Source organism: Berghia stephanieae, chromosome 8, assembly GCF_034508935.2.
Source record: "Berghia stephanieae isolate SIO BIC M18660-M18661 chromosome 8, UCSD_Bste_1.3, whole genome shotgun sequence".
Taxonomy (NCBI): Eukaryota; Metazoa; Mollusca; class Gastropoda; order Nudibranchia; family Aeolidiidae; genus Berghia; species Berghia stephanieae.
In genome coordinates this window covers 49,946,708-49,967,970 of record NC_088367.1, presented here as the reverse complement: position 1 = coordinate 49,967,970, position 21,263 = coordinate 49,946,708, and the positions used below count along the sequence as shown (strand labels likewise).

General features: G+C 37.1%; 1 protein-coding gene across 11 annotated transcripts; it reads right to left on the bottom strand.

Annotated features, from left to right (window-relative positions):
* Positions 1 to 440: 440 nt before the first annotated feature.
* LOC144978816 (uncharacterized) lies at positions 441 to 20,196 on the bottom strand. 11 transcript variants are annotated; one of them, XM_078925351.1, is made up of 8 exons: positions 19,812 to 20,196; positions 16,366 to 16,495; positions 14,089 to 15,155; positions 12,174 to 12,329; positions 11,250 to 11,476; positions 10,149 to 10,369; positions 6,263 to 6,502; positions 441 to 5,878 (listed from the first exon to the last, which is right to left on the bottom strand). In XM_078925351.1, exons 4-6 carry the CDS (start codon positions 12,317 to 12,319, stop codon positions 10,278 to 10,280), a joined length of 465 nt encoding a protein of 154 aa, XP_078781477.1. In that variant the 5' UTR covers positions 12,320 to 12,329; positions 14,089 to 15,155; positions 16,366 to 16,495; positions 19,812 to 20,196; the 3' UTR covers positions 441 to 5,878; positions 6,263 to 6,502; positions 10,149 to 10,277. The 11 variants fall into 11 exon arrangements, with proteins under 11 accessions (XP_078781477.1, XP_078781478.1, XP_078781475.1 ...); XM_078925352.1 differs by having other exon boundaries at positions 14,089 to 15,144; XM_078925349.1 differs by having other exon boundaries at positions 441 to 3,289; positions 5,761 to 5,878; positions 12,174 to 12,775; positions 14,089 to 16,495; positions 19,812 to 20,194.
* Between the last annotated feature and the right edge of the window lie 1,067 nt (positions 20,197 to 21,263).

The window sequence follows — 21,263 nt, the reverse complement described above, 5'->3', positions numbered from 1 at the left end:
CTCATTCCAAGACAAAGACAGAAAGCATGTTGGAAAACCGATATAAGGGGATAGAAGACACAGTATGTACCCCCCTGCCCACTATGGGAGGTCAGGAACCCCACCCAGGAAAAAATGATTGTTTCTGCTCTAAACTAAAGGTAATATAAAATTAAGAAATTAAGGAGCAGGCACCTGTGTGAGATAAAGATCTGAACAAGTGTGTATGAAAGGTGCCAGACAAAGCAAGAAAGAAATATACAAGAAAAAAAACATCCCAAAATATCGGTCGATATCGACTGGGGATCGAACCTCAGACCTTCTGATTACCGATTTTTTTCTTGTATTTTTCTTTCTTTGTTTGTCTGGCACCTTTCATACATCACTTGTTGAGATCTGTATAAGGCAATAACATGTTATATACCATTTAGTCCAGAAAAACAGGACTCTATAACACAGGATAAAGTCCAATGAGTTATATTAAATGTTTATTTCAATTTCTTTTGATGAGAAAAACAAATTAAAACAATTTTTTGCAAGAATAATTGTGAAATTGAAACATTCAAATAATGAAAAATAAATTCATGGTAATAAATTGTTGAAATAAACTTATTTTCATAAAAACAATTATTTTCAACAAATGTTGACCAAGTTCAAGGTAATCGTGAAAACTATGAAAGTAATGATGTCTAAGATGAATACAGTACACTCCGGATAATCACAACTTTCGGTTATCGCAACATTTCCCAAGAAACCGAATTAATTCTATATAAAAGTCATTGATAATTGCAACAAACTTCGGTTAATCACAACAAATTTTCGCCCTCAAAAAGTGATAAATTAAAGAAGTCAATCAAACAAAATATCATGATTAAATATCATCATGGAAGAAATCATGCCAGGTTGAAAAATCGAGAGTGAGCGGGATTTAGTGATACAGTAGCGTGTCACCACTTTTTAGAGAAAAAAGAGGGTGGGCTTTGCAGTATGGATTTGTGATGTCATCTGTGACCATTAGCTAGGAGGTGTGGGGGCTGGGCATAGTCTTGACAACAGGTAGACAATGACAGTTATAAAGAGAGACTGAGCGATATCCTTTGTTTTGAGATTGACAACTGTGCATTGTGACCAACGAGTTTGGTGAGAGCTTAATGTCTCTCATCACGGCTAATCTCTTTGACTCTTACAAATGCTAAGAACAAAAGAGTGAAAGTGAATCAAATATGAATAAGATATCAACTTGCATCAAAGCTACTTTTGCTCGAAGAAATATATACAGGGCTGCCATATGGTTTTTATTTCGATCATATTGCTCAGTCTGTTGTTTACAACATCTGGTATGAGTATACCATTGAGATTTTGTAGCCAAATTAGAATGTCGCTTTGTTTTAGCTTGTCATTTTAATGCTGCCTCAATCAGGTGTCAGCCATTTTGTGACAGAAATGCGAATAATATAGCCTCAGCACTGAAAGAGTTAAAATGCTGTTAACTATGGGGTCATTGTCGTCTGTGTGGTCAGTTGTTTTGGCTCGAGATATGGTGGACTTCAGCGAGTGCATCTATGTGACTGCTCATCATTTGTGTCAGTGCATGACATAATCAGTCGGAAGGTGAAAATTTCGGATTTGCATTTTTTGGAAGAATGTGCTCCCCAGAGCATTTTAATCTTTATTTGAAGTTTTTTTACTTTAAGGGTTTAACGGCGCTTGCAACACATTCAGGTTATATCAGCGCCAGTAAAAAGGAAGAAAATGGGATGGTAAAAAGTTCTAGAATTACAGTTAAAGCACCCAAGAGAAAGTAAGACAAAGGGGAACTGGGAACAAATAGGGATCAGATGTAGATTCCAAGAGCATACCACCTATGTACTTAGTTTGAGATCATCTATAAGTCTCATCCGGACATAAGCACAAATCCAACAGAGAGGAATACACTCAAATGCTTACATTATACACTTAAATTAACAAATATAGTAATATATAACAGAGAGATGATTTACAAGGAAAAAATATCATCTTCCAAAACAACAACTATGCATTAATGCATTTGACTGTTTCCCTCTCAGCCAGAGTATCCGGTCAGGGCCAGGACAAAACCAAGTTATCTCATTCCAAGACAAAGACAGAAAGCATGTTGGAAAACAAACATAGGGGGATAGAAGACACAGTATGTACCTCCCTGCCCACTATGGGAGGTCAGGAACCCCACCCAGTTATTTGAAGTAAATCGGGTGATTTTTCATGACGTTATGGTGAAATGTATAGGAAAGGTGTCCAGCAACTTTCTCAAATTTCATACTTTTTCAACTTGACAAGCTGTAAAAAATATTTAGAAGTGAAATTAAGCTTTGATATTTTCATTTACCGAAGATGTACAAAAAGGGTTGATTTAATCGTTTATGACAAGAACTCATTTTTGACAAAAATTGCCCTTCTAACTAACCTTGGCAATATCTCAATTCAAACCTTTTCACCATCCGACTGATTAACTGTAACATATGTGATGAGGATTTGAGCAGCATCACACAGAGTGAGCTTGGCATTCAACTCTTTTTTAATCTTTGAGTGCTATGACTCGATATGGTTGCTCGTTGTCCAATGAAGTTGAGGAATGTCAAGATTTCTTGACATCACCCACATTTCAGAGCAAGACCACCAATTTTTTTCCATATAATTTATGATAGGTGGGGGAGCAATATCGACAAATGTTGTTTTTATCGAGTCATACATTTCAACCGTTTGTGCCATTCTTTTTTCACCAAAAAGAGCCAAGCAATAGTCCAATAATTTCACCGGAAGCTGTTTATTTAGGAAATTGCCTTATTTATATGGAATTCACAGAGGCTTACAGTAGCATGTGGAAATTCCTTAAGAATGGCGGATATCTCAGCAAAATCCTTATCTACAAAAAAAATGTAGAAGTACTTCCTGAATTATACATTCTTTTTTTAAAATTCAAACATTGAGATCTATGAAACTGATCTTTCTCTTTTAAGAAAGGCATGAAAAACTGCATGGCGGTGTCCAGAGCTATTAATAGCCAAGGCAGTAGTTAATGGCAATAAATATAAATATATATATATTTGTGTTATAGGTTGAGTCAAGCACAAGCATATCACTGTGTGTGCGAAGGACTCGATTCATGGTTTTAGTACAATAAACCAAATGTTCCAATGTCCCATCAGGACCCACACCATACTCGACATCTCCTCACTCTTCCTTTCTTTTTTCAAGGAGCTGTTCCTACTTCGTTGTAGGTATCACTCGTCTGTGAGTTTATCTTCCTTCATTTTCAAGATGATAACATCAGCTGTGGAATAGACATAATAAACTGAATTAATTAAACGTTATTGTTGGTGATTCTTGTACTAATGGTAGTGATGATGATGATGTGGTGGATGTAGCAGTATTGGTAATGATGATTATGTGGTGATGGATATACAGTCCACTCTGGATACGTCGACGTTGCTTAAGTCGATTTTTTTTCTTGGTCCTTCCCCCTTCTTCCTATATAACATTAGTAAAAAATAAACACTCGACATAAATCAATGTCGCTTAAGTTGATGTTCTTATCACTCATGACCACAATAAAATCACAAATAAACATTTCCATTGGTTAAAAAAGCTACCAGTACGAATTTTCATTGGTTAAGAATATCTGTGAACGATTGACAAACACCAATGTAATGTAGGTGCTTTGCCTGATGTCCATGCTCAATGTATACAAGCAGTATCAAATAGCTTTTATTTATCCAGCTCACATTTTACAATTCAGTCTCGACAATTTCCAAAAAGCGCGACATCTACCTGTCCCTGCGGAAAATTGCAAATGAAAACCCCAAAAATTGCACCCAAAATTCCAAAACTTGCATGCAAAAAATGCAAAAATTGCAAGGAAAAATTGCAAACTTAAGACATTGTTTTCAATAAACAGAGCTCAATAATTTATTCTTGCTTTAATTCTATGACAAGCACAGTCCCCCAATTTTAGTTGGCATGTATTATACATTATTGTGTCCATAAATGATTTTTTTTTTTTGTTTGTTTGTTGCTTTAGGTCTCTTCCAACACAATTGAGGTTATATGAGAGACCGCTGAAACAAAAAAAAAACAAGCAATCCAACAAAAATGGTACAAATGTAAATCAAAATCATAAGATATCATAAGCTAAATTATAAATAATCAAGAACAAACAGGCAGAAGATTTACAGAAAAAAAAAATATCCCCTGTCAAAAATACAATCACAAACCAAAGAAGCAGGATAGGCTAGTAAAGAGAAGAAGAAACGACATCACTATCGGATTGTACACCCATGCGAACATCATAGGTATATGATTCAAGGGTGATGCTCCCATCCAACCACCCGCTCTACCACCCGCTCTATGACAAGCACAGTCCACCAATTTTAGTTGGCATGTATTATACAGTATTGTGTCCATAAATGAAATTAAATTACATTGATATTGACATTGCATACACAGAAAATAAATAATATGCCTGGTATATACAGGGGATGCCACCAGGAGATTTTGAAAAAAAACAAAAACTTTCGATCTTATTTTAGCTTTACATTTTACTACAAGAAAGCACTGTGCTTACATATTGTAGTTTAAAATCAAACTACTATGTGAAGTCGATGAAAAAAAAGTTGAGCAAGGAGGAGATATGTAAAAGACACGGCATCCCGAACTTAACTCTTTCAACAATTTTGATTGGAAAACAAAAATCCTCCAAAAATATTTCTAAAACACACCAAAAGAAACAAAATTTAGTTTTAAAAAAAGAAAGAAAAGGGTTACGAAGATGGCATTTATTCAACAACTCCATTTAAGGGGAAACCCATGATACGATTAAATGAGCAAATTCCTTAAAAAGTTACTACCCTTGAGAAACATCGCTAAACGGAAACTTGCTTTAAACGAAAATGTCTTTAAACCGAAATGGTAAAGAAGGTCCCCAAAATTTTGGTTTAAAGTAATTCTACCGTATACATATATAATAGATTGATGTTAGCAATAAAACTATTATTAAATAGCATAATGTCATATGGAGGGTAACAAATGACATAAATTTTGTCCCTGCTTACAACATACATGATTCCTTTCATTAGAATGCATTCTATACAAACAGAAATTAAAAATTTGTCACACGGTAATAGGATAGGTATGATATACTATAATATATACTACAACTATTCAAAAATGCCATAAGCACATACATACACACACAAACATGATATACATATTGATACACACACACATATACATTTAAATGTATAAAGATTTTATATGTAAATTTACATGTATAGAGATTTAAAGTTAAAGCAAAAATTCACGTGGAACAAAACAAAAACATGAGGGCTTTAAGATTATCATCACTTAAAGACCTGCGACAATCTGAAAACAAAAGATTGTACAAAGAAAAACTTCTTTCTGCATCTGCAGAGTTAATAATGCATAAATGTATTTTCTTGCACTTTCTGATAATTTTGGAAGATCTGTTAAAAGTCACACTGTTCCAGAAAACAGTCAGCTCCACAGGCAAACCACCTGACACCCTAATAGCCCTTGGCCCAATTGTTTCCCGATACCTGTGGATCTCACCGTCTGGAACAGTGGACAAACCTAGTAATAACGAAAAGTCAGTCATGTCCAATGTCACCAGTCGTGTCGGGTCAAAAAATTGAAGTGCTTGCAAGAACTGTATTCCTGGCTGTCCTTCTGGGCGCATGTATTTATCCAACTTCATTGCAACGGCACTGATTGCTTGACAGTACAGACCTTGTAGAGAATACTTTTGGGCCTATGACATATCTTCAGGAAAAAATTGCTCAGCCTCCCTCATTATTATTCCAGAGTCTGAAAATGAGGTTTGCAGGGACACTAGCTTGGACCATGCCTGGTTTACAAACAAAAAGGGAGACAAAAGAACAAAGAACAAATAATAATGTGCTGGCAATAAGGAAGAAATAAAGACAACATTGGTACATGTCATTATGTTGTTAGGCAAGCTTAGCTAAAGAAATGACGAAGAAGGGAGGTGGAAGAAAGTAAGTGGAGGATGTCCTCGCCTGGCCGTTGGCCGACACTTGCTGCATCTCACTACTATAACTATAATAAAATACTTGGGAAAACGAATTCAAAGTTGAGCCATCCTTCATGATTTACCCCAATCTAAGTAAAAGTCTTCAACACCACGGAGCTGCAATCTTGCTTACATGGAGGAAAATCAAAAAAGAGAAAAAAGCACCATTAAATAAATATTACTAAATAATTAACTGACCTTAACGGCAACTGGGGATGGCTCTGAAACAGATCAGAAGCCGCGACAAAATCCTCTCACTTTCTGAGAATGAAGTTCATCTCGCCTTTCAAAAACATGATCTGGTCACTAGTGAGATCTGCCAGGTATACCAGTGAGTCATATGCAGCCATGTTGTGTTGCATCTCCTCTTGAACAGAAGAGATAAATGTATCCATATTATCTTTATGGTATGACCCTGCATCGTACCAGCAGTTCCACCTATTTAAAAAGGAAAAATATGTCAAGAGTTAATAAGAAAAATTTAAAAATAAACTTATGTGCAATTCTATACTGCCACACGGCTTATTATATATATAATAATAATATATACTTTATTCATCCAAAAAAATGGAAATTCGTTTACAGACGTGGCATGCATAAAAATGTATAGCCACAAAGCTGAGAATCTATGGTGGGAATGTATACATATATATATTATATATATATTATATATATATATATATATATATATATATATATATATATATATATATATATATATATATATATATGCAAATGTACAAAAATGTAAAAAATATACAACCATGAACCAATAGCAACACTTTATATTATATTATATTAATAAATTGAGATAGGCATTACCTCTGACCTTTAGTCTGAACTTGTGAGTGTATATTTAAAAGATAGTAATTAATTTAAATCACAGTTGAGCGTTAAAAATTCGAACCCCATGTGGCAAAAATGAATTAAGGTGACGTGTTGTCTTTGTTTTTATAGATATAAGACGACGGCTCCTCATGGAGAACGTAATATATTTGCGAAGGGGGTGATCGCCATCCTTCATAATTTTCTCCATTCTACTTAGACAATATACATCATCAATGCCAAATCACAGTATACTGTACACAAGATAATTTTGATTTAAGATAGTAAAAATGTGAAGAAAAAAATATGATTAAAATGATATCAATATCATCAACTCCAAATTAAAACCTACATGTCTTCTGGTTTATGACAGAGAAGATGTGGGGGAAAAGATTCCAAAATTAAAACACACACATACAGACATACACTAGCCTTGGGTCGAGCTTGAAATGATCAAATCGAGCGGGTTTTCGATCGAGTCCTCTAAAATCGAGCGGGTTTCGGGCGGGTTTCGAGTCAGTGACGTCATCGAGCAGTGATTCGTTTGAAAAAAAAACAAAAAACACGAGCATCTCGTTTGCCACAGGAAACTTCACATACCCCTCCCTCTCTTATGTCTGTGGCTGGCTTGACTGCAGCTGGTTATGATGGGGGCTGCCAGATGGCCAAGTTCAAAATTGGTTACTAAGAAACGCTTTTCTATTATTATTCATTTTTTTTAAAAATCGTTCATTTTTAAAAAATGAAAAGATAAGTTTATCCAACTGTAGTCGATTGTTTTGTTAATCAAAACCAATGAGTTTTTCAAGGGAGTCAGAATGCTTGTGGTGTTTGGCTATTTGGGGTCTATTTGACTACTTGGGCAAGAAGAAATCTGGCTGTCTGGCAGCCTTGATTATGATCGTTCGTCGCATCACACACACACACACACACACACACACACACACACACACGCCATCAAACAGATGTTGATGGTGAAGGGTTGAGACCCCCCCCCCCCCCTCCCACCACCATCATCCCGCTGTCACCTTAACATTTCATATTTACGTCAAAAGTTGTCGGCCGCCCCCACCTCCCATTTGTCACTGGTCGTCATCGCCTCTTGTGTGTGCGGGAAAGGTCGTGCCTTTCATTATTTGAAAAATAAATGAACAAGAATGGTGTGTTTTTATTAGGTAGGTAGATAATAATAATATTTAGCAGGTTCCACCCCAGACACACACGGATTGCCCGGACACGATGATAACGATGCTGACGACAATAGATGATGATGATGATGATGATTATCGTGTTTCTGTTCAAAAAATGATAATACTTTAGGAGGTTCCACCCCCACCCCCCACACGGATAGACCGGACCCGAAGATGATGATTGTGGTATTGCTGGCTGTTACGGCTGTGATGAGAATGATGATAATGATGATGATGATGATGATGATGATGATGATGATGATGACGATGGCGCAGATGGTGATTATTTGTTCGGTCGCTCAGTGGTACGGTGTCTCTTGTCACAAAATCAAGCCTTGTCAATGGCCGGATGAGTGACAGTGATTGTTGAAAATTGTGATCCAGATGTTAAGTCCATGTGTAAGGCACTTGACTCAGGTGTGAATGTATTCCTGTCTTATAAGCAAGGACGGGTATTGTAAAGAGCTTTAATACAAAAAGACTCCAAACAGAGATTGGTACCTACTGTACGAAATAGATGTATGGTCGATATGGCGTGCCGGAGGAATAAATTAAATTGAATATTGTGAAGTTCATTGAGCATGGTAAATCCTTGGAAATGCGCTTTGAACTAATACACCTGCTAGACAACTCCGATTCCAATATAAACGACTGATTAATATTCCCATATATAAACTATAGTTAGCTGAAAATTTTTCTTTGTCGGGACTCCAAAAGTATGGAACGAATTAGACAAAGAAATCAAAGGGGTCTTTTTGGAGCACTGATTGATTTTAGATTGATTATTACATTGAAATGCGTTGATATTTATTTTATCCATTATTATTAGGGTGGTGGTGGTGGTGGTGGTGATGATGATGATCCCGCTGATATGATGGTGATGATAAATAAATTAAACATAATTCCCTTTATTCATCCCATAGGGGAGATTCGTCTTTCGGGTCTAATCTGAGGGAAGACTGGAATAACCCAAGCGACAGCCATAGTGCAGCGCCGCAAATTTAGTTAGGGCAAGGTGACTTGCTCAAGACCACTCAGCTGCGGGTGATCGAACTCGGTACCTTTCGGGTGCCAACCAAAGACCGTACCGCTGCCCCTGATGATGATGATGGTGATGATGATGATGATGATGATGATGGGAACTAACAAAGAATACACAGGCATTTAAAATTGAAACATTCCATATTCAAAGCTAATGTTTTACTTTAAAAAATTGAGCTTTACAATATCCACTAAATGTGATCAAAGCAAGGGGTCCCTGACTAACAGTAACCTTTAAATTTAGGACGGGAAATGACGCCTGTTAGGCGATATTACAATTTTTCGGACAAAGACAACGCTGTTAACGGCCAGGTACTCATTTTACACCTGAGTACGGTGAGAAAATGTGAGTAAAGAGCCTTGTCCAAGGACTCAACTATGCACCGAGCGCGAGGCTCGAACCCAGGACTTTCCGATCCGAAAGCGGGTGTCATACCACTAGACCATTATAATGCACTAGACCCATGGCCGACTAGAGTACTATAGTTTCGTCATGACTAGGCCACATAGCCGCACTACTGTAGGAGTGTTCATTGATAGATTGATGCGTGTGTGTGTATGTGTGTGTGTGTGTGTGTGAGAGAGTCAAACTTTAGTAGGTTTAATGAAGTCTTGTCACACACGCGTGATACACCTATACGAATTTCCCTGCCACCCAGACACACTAACATCTGACAAGGAGTGAGGGCTGTGGAAGAACCACAGAGTACCGTGTGCAAACGTTGGCGATTGGTATCGGATGGCAAACTGTGATCGTTTGAAATGATTCGAAACACTCGTTACCCCTCCGCTCGCTCGGATCCTGATCGTCTCAAGCTCGTCTCACGTGTCAAGATCGTCTCAAGCTCACAACCCGCCCGATCGTTTTACTAACTCGCTCTTCCGGCATTGAGATCGGACCCTGAATCGTGGCTTGGCGCTCGAACGTCGATCGGGTAAAAGCGATCAAATAACCCAACACTAACAAACACACAACAAAAGACAATGCTCAGGTACACTCAAGGTTGGTAACTATGTTACAAACTCACCTTGTTCCAATAGGATTTGGGGCCAACTTGTGGGTCTTGTCCGGATGGGCCTGACTAAGATATCTGAGATACCTAGCCTTCCTGGCACCAGCATGCCAAAAGATGGCATTGGCTGCCTTGACATATCTGTTAAGAGTTCTCAAAAGGCTTTCGAGAAGCTTCTCCCAACAAATTCATAATGTGAGCCAAGCAAGTTCTGTGGGTGCAATTAGGCATCACTCCTGAAAAAATAATATTTATTTGAATTATAGAATTGCATGTTATATCTGTCATCTGCATTTTTTGCGGCTGCAAATATCAGGGCGATCCGCAAATTTTGGCAAATTTCCCAAAATTGGCAAATCGTGGCAAAATTTGGGGAAATTGGCAAATCGCGTGGCAAATTTTGAGAAAAAAAAGAAGCGAAAACAAAATAACGAGAAAAAAAAGTGCGAAACTTGAGAAATGTTGCAGCTTTGCCTGGGCCCATAGAACTCTGTGCCTGGGCTCAAACCAAGGGAAGCTACTCTCTACGGATAATGATCCTATAAAATCTTTGTAACAACGCTATTCATAATGTAGCCTCCTTAAATGTAATAAATTGTCTTTTATATTTTTTTTCTTCTGTATCACGTGTTAATTTTTACTGAAATGCTTAGTTCTCCTCGGCAATTTTTTTTGGGCAAATTTTGGTCTTTTTGGCAAATTTCTTGGCAAATTTTGGGGGTTTTTTTTGGCAATTTTTGGCAAATTTTAGGTCCCAATTTGGCAAAAAATGCATGTGACAGTTATATTAATTTTAAAAATTATTTTAGTATTAACTCTTGACACTTGACATATTTTCCTTTTTAGATCTGGCCGGTATTATTTAAGGGACAATTTCAAAAGTTTAGCACACTTTAGACTTTTGTGTTGTACTTATAGCTCTATATACTCTATTGTGGAAATAAACAAGAAGAGAGAACTGGTAAAAAATATAATATAAGGACAAGAAAAATGATATCTTAGTGTAAAATAAAAACATGAAAAAAAAGTTGTTAACCTCTACTACTTTGATTAAAAAACATTTCAACACTAGGTCTAACAATGACAGTGAGAAGATTTCAGATTCACAAATGTTACCTTTAATGACATCACGGTAAGCTTTCTTCATAATATACGCAGCATTGTCTGTATTGAAGGTCATCACATTGTTGAACTCAATGTTCCACTTTACCAGTGTCCCGATAAGAGCCCCAGCGACTTCTGCATGATCTGTCCGTGGCAAGAAAACTGTGTCTAAGAGATAGCTCTTTATTTTGTCATCTTTGTCTGCTTCCATTGGAGCCACCAATATGTTTAGGACAAACCTGAGAATAAAATACAATAAAAATGTTAATTTAGATCAGATTAATTAGTGAAACCAGGTAAATTTAATGAAAAAATATAAGTTATACAGACAAGAAAACGACAAGAAAAATGATATCTTAGTGTAAAAAAAAAACATGAAAAAAGGTGTTCTACTCTAACCTAAACTACTTTTACTCTAACCTAAACTACTTTCATTATTCAGATTTCGTCAACACTAAGTCTAATAATAACAGCGACAAGGCTTCAGATTTCACAAACGTCACCTTTGATGACATCGATCATTACAAATTTTTGGTATGAATACCAAAAAAATCCAAACTTTTCCTCTTCAACATGTCATATAACGAGTCTTATATTCGGTTCAGAAATCAAAAATTTATGAAATCGTACACTTTTTATGGGACACCATTATTACTAGTATTATCATGCGAGAAAACAAAAAAAAAGAATTTCAGGCCTACCTGCATTATTCTAAAGTTCTAAAGGAGAACCACTTCCAGCCCTTATATGTCATATAACCTAACTATACAGTAGAATGTGAACACCGAAAAATCGGCTAAACCGAAACGAAATTGATAAATTGTGCGAGTTTCCTCTTTGTCTTTTAAACCGAAATAAATCAGAGGGCCCCCAGAATTTCGGTTTAAACGGATTCTACTGTATATACTATATATAATATACATATTACAATCTTACCTGCCCATGTCATCTGACATTTTATCGCAGATCACGGCCCCCGGCTTGCACTCAACTGCCCTTCGAACGACTTCTTTCTTGACATCCAACTCCCGAAAGGAGATAGCATTCTTGGAGCTGTTTTGACTTAGGGATAGCTCCACCATTCACAACATGCTTGTGGAGAAATGTGCGGAATGCAGGGTGGTCTAGTTTTGAAAGCGGAATATTTGTGGCTGGAAACACTGATTTTATACAGCGCTCATTCTCGTGTAAAACACAAGCTCTGGGAAACAATTGAGCTTTATATCGCGCAATATCCACTAAATGTGCTGAAAGCGCTTTACAAGGGGTCCCTGGTCAACAGCAACATTTAACATGTAGGATGGGACATGACGCCTGTGAGACGATATTACAATTTTTAGGACCAAGACAACGCTGTTAAGGCCCAGGTACTCATTTTACACCTGAGTACAGTGAGAGAATGTGAGTAAAGAGCCTTTTCCAAGGACTCAACTGTGCAACGAGCGCGAGGCTCGAACCCAGACCCTTCCGATCCGAAAACGAGTGTCATACCACAAGACCACATAGCCGCACAACTTCTTTGCAAAGTTCATTGCGCGCTGAAAAGAGAAATGTTTTAATGAAAGATGTTAGACTAGCAATTCACTTAATAGCCTGATAATAATAAATCTAGATATAAAATCATAATTGTCGATGAGATAAAATATGGGTCAGGGCTCAGGATTTCGACTTCAGTAGAATATATCTAGATAAGGGATTCTACTTTATTTTTACATCAATTAACAAAAAGTGGCACTAGATCCGGATTCTAGTTCTAACTCTACTTAGATCAACTGAAGACAACTGGCACTGGATTGCTCACACTACTCTTGTGTGGCTATGTGGTCTAGTGGTATGCCACTCGCTTTCGAATCGGAAGGTCCTGGGTTCGAGCCTCGCGCTCAGCGCCTAGTTGAGTCCTTGAAAAAGGCTCTTTACTCACATTCTCTCACCGTACTCAGGTGTAAAATGAGTACCTGGCCGTTAACAGCGTTGTCTTTGTCCCAAAAATTCTAATATCGCCTAACGGGTGTCATGTCCCGTCCTACATGTTAAATGTTGCTGTTGACCAGGGACCCCTTGTAAAGCGCTTTGAGCACATTTTAGTGGATATTGCGCTATATAAAGCTCAATTTTAAAAAAAAAAATTTACTCTCAGAGACTGATAATCCAGTATTGTCTTGACGTGATTTATGTCTAGGTCTAGATTATCTAGTCTATATTCATTACTGTAATTTGCAATTTACTATTATAATAAACAATAGGCTGGATTTGATTTCTACTCGAGTCAAAAACTACTTCTACTACTACTACTACTACCACTACTACTACTACTACTACTACTACTACTACTACTACATAATAATAATAATAATAATAATAATAATAATAATAATAATAATAATAATAATAATAATAATAATAATAATAATAATAATAATAATAATAATGATGATGATAATAATAATGATAATAATAATGATAATAATAATGATAATAATAATAATAATAATAATAATAATAATAATAAAATAATAATAATAATAAATAATAATAATAATAATAATAGATCTACTCTACACTATCCGTTTTCGGGTAAAAGGCTTTAGAAGCCTGTAACACCCTCCCTTCATTAGTCTCCATACTACTTAACTTGACACATGTGTGGGTTGGACAGAATATTGTCTATGAAACCAATGTTTGTCGTAAATTTCATAATCGGTAATAAATCGTTATCATTATCACTGCAGGCTCTCTATTATCGTCAATTCACCTTTCTCATTGAACCGGAAACTTTTCTAAGTTTCTCTTCTCTAGTCTCAAAGGACGATACAACAAAATACCAAGCAAAAATTCAAATAATCTTACTTACCATTAGCAGAAATTGTGTCAGGTCCCTGAAAGCTGTCCAGGGTGCGTTGCTTTTTGGCTGCTAGGCCCGGCTGTTCAGTTTTAGCCTTTAGGCGCTCGGCATGCTTTTCCATCTGCATGTGATGATCGACAGATGACTTTCTCTGATGATCTAAAACGATGTTACATGCATAGCAGAAAAGTTTCATCCCAGACACATAAGTTGTCTTTAGAAATTGTCTACGTCGGTCCTGGGCTGTTGTCTTGGAACCATTCTTCTTATTCAACATCATGAGCGATTTCCAACTCAATTTCGCACAAAGAGGATAATAAATTGCCAGGAAGAGTCAATTGATTGAAAACAATGAATTATCTACTTCCTGTCTGTTGTCAAGGGAGCTACTCGCGAAATCTTTTGTGTGACGGTGGCAGTAGTATTTTCCTATGTTTAGCATTATATGATTATATATGACTCCAGAACATGGAAAATTGCAAAAAATTGCGGCAATTGTCAAAATTGCTGCAAGCGCCACGATTTCCTGGAGGGACAGATCTACAGGGACCTCTACTTCTCTGGTCAATTCGATATGACCAAGAAATGTCAGTGGAAAGCGCGACATGTTGGCCGTACTTATTCTAGGATTGGCTTGCTTTGTTCACAAGCAATTTTGCTCATTTGGTTAAACTCTGGTAAAGTTGATTTTCAATTAAGTCGATTTTTTTCTCTGTATATAGTGTCTGTCCCATGCAATATAGCTCTGGGCGTACAATATACATGGCATGCAATATCATTGCTGATGGTGACAAAAAGTGAAAAAGTAGGAAAATGTTGAACGTTTGCTTAAGCCCCATTTTTACTGCACTAAACCCACTTTTAGAGTAATTGAGATGATAGACTATCATTGATACTCTAGCTAACTTCTGGAGAGTGGGAAACTGCACCTGTGTGTTCCACCACACATCAACTCTCTCACTGCTAGCACATTGTTTCGAGAAAATGTAATTTTTAAAAGGAGGAAATTCGTCCTCTGGACTCCAAAATCGCGGATTTCCGTGGATCCGAGGAAAACCATCAGCACTGCAATATATCTATATAAATGAAAATGAATTACTCTATCATATTATCAACAACATTTAAAAGAAGAGAATACAGAATTATTTACTGGTTGGGGCTCCTGGCCTCCCATAGTGAGCAGGGAGGTACTTGCTGAGTCTTCTATCCCCCTGTATCTGTTTTTCAATTGCTTTCTGTCTTTATTTTGGAATAAGATTTAAATAAATTACATTATTATATAAATAAAATAAAAACTCACAGCCATCATGATTATGTACCAACATTGCAATCGTTAGGGTTAGCGTACCATCTTTATTTCCAACAGCACGTAATCTTAAAGGACAACCACATTTGAAAGTGAGTGAAGAACTGAGGAGAATGATTCTAAATTACTTTTTGTCAAGTATTAAAGCCCTGCTGTCTAAGCAAGTCAATCTCTGAAACAGACTAGTTAAAAGTGTAGACTTCCAAATGGCAAAGCAAGTTCCAGTATAACAGGAAGATTGGTTCATTCGCAGCTATGTGATCTAGTGGTATGACACGCTTTCCATTCGGAAGGTCCTGGGTTCGAGCCTCGCTCAGCGCATAGTTGAGTCCTTAGAAAAGGCTCTTTACTCACATTCTCTCACCGTACTCAGGTGTAAAACGAGTACCTGGCCGTTAACAGCGTTGTCTTGTCCAAAAAAATTGTAATTTCGCCTAACAGGTGTCATGTCCCGTCCTAATTTAAAGGTTACTGTTAGTCAGGGATCCCTTGTGTAAAGCACTTTGAGCATGTTTAGTGGATAAAAGCTCAATTTAATTTAATTCTCATGCCTTCTTTTTTTTTTTTTTTTTTAGCATTATCATATATTTCCATTCATTCTAATATATTTTTTTCTTTGAAGGCATGATGTCTTTGTAAACAAATTCTGCAACACAGTCTCTCATGGGATGGACAGCTTCGTGAAGTGAGACTAAATCATCTCAAAGATATTTGCACCTGCAATAAATAGTAACAAAGTCAATCAAATGAGTAGAGTGAGAAATTAGAAGTAAAGAGCTCTTTCCAAGGTACTCAACCAAGTAACGCTGCTCTGTAAAGGATTTAAAATTCAATCAGAGAGAGAGTGAGAGAAAGAGAGAGAGAGAGAGAGAGAGACAGAGAGACAGAGAGACAGAGAGAGAGACAGAGAAAGAGACAGAGAAAGAGCGAGAGAGAGAGAGAGAGAGAGAGAGATATAATCAAGAAAAAATTCTACTTACCTTCGTGTAACGAATCTGGACAAAGCGAGTACTGATTCTGTTGCCAAAAAAAGCTTTGAAGAGGTGGCCGAAGAAACTGACCCCTCTAGCTGGCTCGTTCAGGTCCACATTGAGCTGCGAATGTCGATCACTGTGGAGAAATCAATGAAAATATAATACATTTTCCTTGAAGACACAAGTTTTGACAATACAATGATTGGCTTTTAATGGTCACTTATAAAAATGACAGGGAATCCCGATAGCGCACTCACTTCACAAGTAAACGACAGAGATCGATGCCAGGTGAAGTCGAGATTATTTTCTGAACCCCCCCCTCCTGTTCACCCAGCTGTGATCGGGTAGCTGGGTCTCTTGGATCTGACAGAAAGTGCAATGCAGTAGATTAGCATCATATCCAAAGGGTTGCATGGAATTGCTATTGTCAGTTTCATGCTATAGAAACTGGGATAAACTCCAGCTTCCATAACCTGGACTTTTCTTTTGCTCCACAGCCCATCTTTGTACAATGTTCCAAATAGCCAAAGAGCCTCCATCTGAAGGGACAGAATTGTATCTGTTAAATCTGATCTTAGTGCCTCTGCCATCTTTGACTTTGAATTTGTACACACTACATACACACAGAATATTCCTTACATGGCAACAAATATGTTGGGAGACCACCAATATCAATAGTAACTACCCTGAACCAGGATCTCTCTACATGAGGCCGAATTAATCCCTCAAGAACTAAGAAATACTGCAGTGCCCTCCTTACTAAAGTCACAACAAGATCTTGACCGCCTCAAAATTCTGGCTCAGGTACGTGACCAATGGAAACAATTAACAATTTGGATGGAGAGAGCAGCTAAAATCATTGAGATTTTAAAAATCTGACTGAATCACACAATTCTCAGCAAGCGTCAACCACACTGCGAGGCTTACACTACTACTACTACTACTACACAAACACTTTGCATACTGAAGAAGCATTTGTTTTTGGTGAAATACAGTCCCAGCTAAGCGGAAGAGTATAGTATGTGAATGTTTCCGGAGTTTTTATATTGAGCAATATCCACTAAACATGCCTTAAGCACTTTATAAGGGGTCCCTGGCCATCAGAAACTATCGCCATTTTTTTTCAGACAGAGACAACAATGTTAACGGCCAGGTACTTATTTTACACCTGAGTATGGTGAGATAATATGTGTAAAGAGCCTTTTCCAAGGGCTCAACTATGCGGTGAGTGAGGCTCGAACCCAGGACCTTCGGATCTGAAAGCGAGTCATACCACAAGACCACATAGCCGCACAGGATGGCTGAGTAAGTATAGTCTCTAACCTGGTAACAGTTAAGCGACAGACTGGATTCCTTAAAAAATAAAAGAAATGAAAAAGTCTCAAATAGGTACCTACATGCATCAAAATGGAATTGTTCATTCAAGAATTTGAACTATGACAAGAGCAGTAAATAATTCTTTAAGGCCTTTTTTTTTTTTTTTACATGTGCGGCTATGTGGTCTTGTGCTGTGACCCTCGCTTTCAGATTGGAAGGTCTTGGGTTCAATCCTCGCTCAGCACATAGTTAAGTCCTTGGAAAAGGCTCTTTACTCACATTCTCTCACCGTACTCAGGTATGAAATGAGTACCAGCGTTGTCTCTTTACGAAAAAAAAAAATTGTAATATCGCCTGTCATGTCCTCCTGTCCTACTGTTAGGTGTTGCTGTTGGCCAGGGACCCCTTGTAAAGCGCTTTGAGCATGTCTAGTGGATATTGCGCCATATAAAAGCCCATTTAATTATTTTTTAATATTTTTTTTTTTACATTTAAGTTAGCAGTAGTCGATCACCAAAGATACATTTTATAAAAGGTTAAGTTACAGTTCGTAATGGCTCAGTTAACAGCACAGAGGAAAATATTGATTTTGGCAAAGGCACAAAATATTGTTTTAAAAAATCATGATGTAGGATATCAATATGACGATTAGTTCAACCCATACCTCAACTTGGACACACTGCCTGACAATTTGATCCCAGGATTTGTGATTTGACATACTTCTCTTACTATTAATTACCTTCTACAAAAAAATACAAGTTCTTGAGTTTTGTTTTTGCTGCATTGGTCACAGACTACAGACCTCACAGTGAAAGGATTTGGCAGTTAGGCCATCTTACCGCTCAAAGCCAAGATCGCGGCTTTCCCAGTAGACTGCACAGAGCATGATCGTGACTTTAGAACCCAGCCTCTTTATCGAGTCTGGTTACATCACTTAAATATCTCTGGCCAATTAAATCCTCGACCCTCCACTCACAACAAACTTTGTTTTGCTGGCAAGCAATGAATTTTGTTGTGTTGTTATGTTCCTCTACCGATGTCAAATTATTTTTCATATATCCCTAAAAATATTTTAAAAAATTTTTCTCTGCATTTTCATTGCTTTCATTTGTCATGCTAAAAACATGAACATTGCTGTTTATTTTTCACATTTCTATCTAAAATATTAATTTTTCTAATTTTTAAATGATTTTTTAAACTTTCGACTCGTTTCTTTTTCATGCTGTTGGAAAAAAAGCTCATGGCAAATCCATGAGCTAAATGACTTTTTTTTAAATATCTGAATAAAACGAAAGAATGATACTTTCATCTTGTTTGTTATGAAATTATCTTTACAAAATTGTATCCGTGGTAGTTTTGATAGAAATTAGATTGCCTTCGATAATTTTTTACACACCTGTGTCAAATTAAAAATGACTTTAACCCACATTTAGGATATCTACACAATATAAAAATATATAATTCATTATGATTTTTTTTTATAGCTGGGCGGTAAGAGGGTTAACAGCCTTCATCCTAGACGCTCTTACAAAAAAATGACAACCGTGGCATAGAAACACGGTCCGTTCAAAGTTGACAAATTTTTCACCTTTATTTTCATCTTCTTGTCTACTTGGTTACGGTCCAGTATGTCTTTAAAAAAAAAATTGAGCTTTTATATAGCGCAATATCCACTTAACGTGCTCAAAGCGCTTTACAAGGGGTCCCTGGTCAACAGCAACATTTAACATGTAGGACGAGACATGACGCCTGTTAGGCGATATTACAATTTTTCGGACAAAGACAACGCTGTTAACGGCCAGGTACTCATTTTACACCTGGGTACGGTGAGAAAATGTGAGTAAAGAGTCTTTTCCAAGGACTCAACTATGCGTCTTTTTACCGAAAAAAAGCGCGTGTTGCATTGGTGGTGTTGGTGGAGTGAAAACTATCCATGCAGCATAAACATGTATTCTAGTGCCTCTATGATATGGTTTGAGTGATACTGAATAAGTGGTCAAGTGGGGAGACCTTCCAAAAGCTACTATCTAGAAGATACATCCCAAGTCTTATTCCGATTTGTATTTTCACTGTTGAGCTTTTGTCATGCGTTTATTTATTCAATTTGTCATCATATTAAAGTCTATAGTACAAACCTTTATAGATTATTAGTCAAACGTCAAGTGCTTTACGTCAGGAAGTATAGAAGGTCTTGGCTACTCGTGGTGAATACATTATGAACATGTCCGCTCGTGTATTGTGAGTGTGAGTACTGAAGAATTGATGCGGTTTTCTTATTCTTGCTTGGTGTCAGCGCCATGCAAACGACAATGTCAAATAGATTTGATGGCAATAACAAACTAGATAATAATAATGGGTTCCATCTGCTGAATAAATCAACAATGCAGGCAGATTTTTATTTCTCCACCTCCTACTATTATGTCATCGGGTAGACTTCTGAGTGTTCTCACAATTTCATCTCGAGCATTCACAGAACGTACAAGTACAAAACAATAAACAAAACAAACTTAGTAGGGTAGAATCGGGTAAGTTCGCCGACGGGGAAATTCGCCGCGACCCTCCACCCCCAAGAAATAATGCTTGGTGAACATTTATCCTTACACCCCTCACGTTGGAATAGTCCATATTCAGAAGACAAGATGTGAATGTACGTATTGCTTCAGTTTGAAGGAAGCAAATGAGAAATCTTTAAGAGTTATAGCACTTCAAAATGACATGTAGTAATCAAGATGCTGTGACATCCTTGACTTTTTTATTGTAACGGCAACCCTACACTAACGTTCCCCTAGTTTGTGCAGTTGAATGTGAAGGCCCTGGTCACAAAATCAATGTTGTATTGACTTTGTGGTCATCCATATCCATTTTATTTTCATTATCAGTGTATATTATCATCAGAAAAATATTTCTAAAAATTTTAATACAATATTTCAAAAATCTATAATTTCGGGTAAATTCACCGGTACTCTCGGGTAAATTCGCCGCACATCACTATCATCATACTATAATTATTCCAAAGACGATTTTAGTGTGCAATAGACGCTGTGAGTTAGCACTAAAATATAACTAAGTTAAGAAAAGTAAATAATAAATATGTAAGTGGGTTTAATAACCACAAATCCGTCGACTCGGGTATGGATGGGCAGCAGGCTATGATCTTGTGATTGGCATTGTAATCTATCCACAGGAAGGGACTTTACACATACATCATCACACTCGATTCAAGTGCCAATAAATATGTGTTAATATTGTAGTATTGGATAATGTAGAGAGATTTGAGGACAAGAAGAGTTTAAGAAATGGAAATTGTTCCTCATATTGTCTTGTAGGAAGAAAAACTAAGTACAAAATCTTGCGGCGAAGTTACCCGCCAGTGGCGGCGAAGTTCCCCGACGTGCGGCGAATGTACCCGACAACAGTGGCAGTTTTAAAAGGACTTTTGTGAATAAAATACAATATAAATCTACGTTAACACTTCAAAAAAAAATATTTGATTGGCCAGGTAAACTTATTGTCAGTGTTTGGGTTGCCCAATTGGCAAATTGGCCTCCCACGGCAGGCCAGAAGTGGGACAGTGAAAAAACGGCGAA

Coding starts and splice junctions, on each gene's coding strand:
- LOC144978816 (XM_078925351.1), bottom strand. CDS start 12,319: ATGGTGGAGCTATCCCTAAGTCAAAACAGCTCCAAGAATGCTATCTCC. Junction 11,477..12,173: donor ATGTCAGATGACATGGGCAG/GTAAGATTGTAA, acceptor TTTTATTCTCAG/GTTTGTCCTAAACATATTGG. Junction 10,370..11,249: donor TTACCGTGATGTCATTAAAG/GTAACATTTGTG, acceptor TTATTTTTTCAG/GAGTGATGCCTAATTGCACC.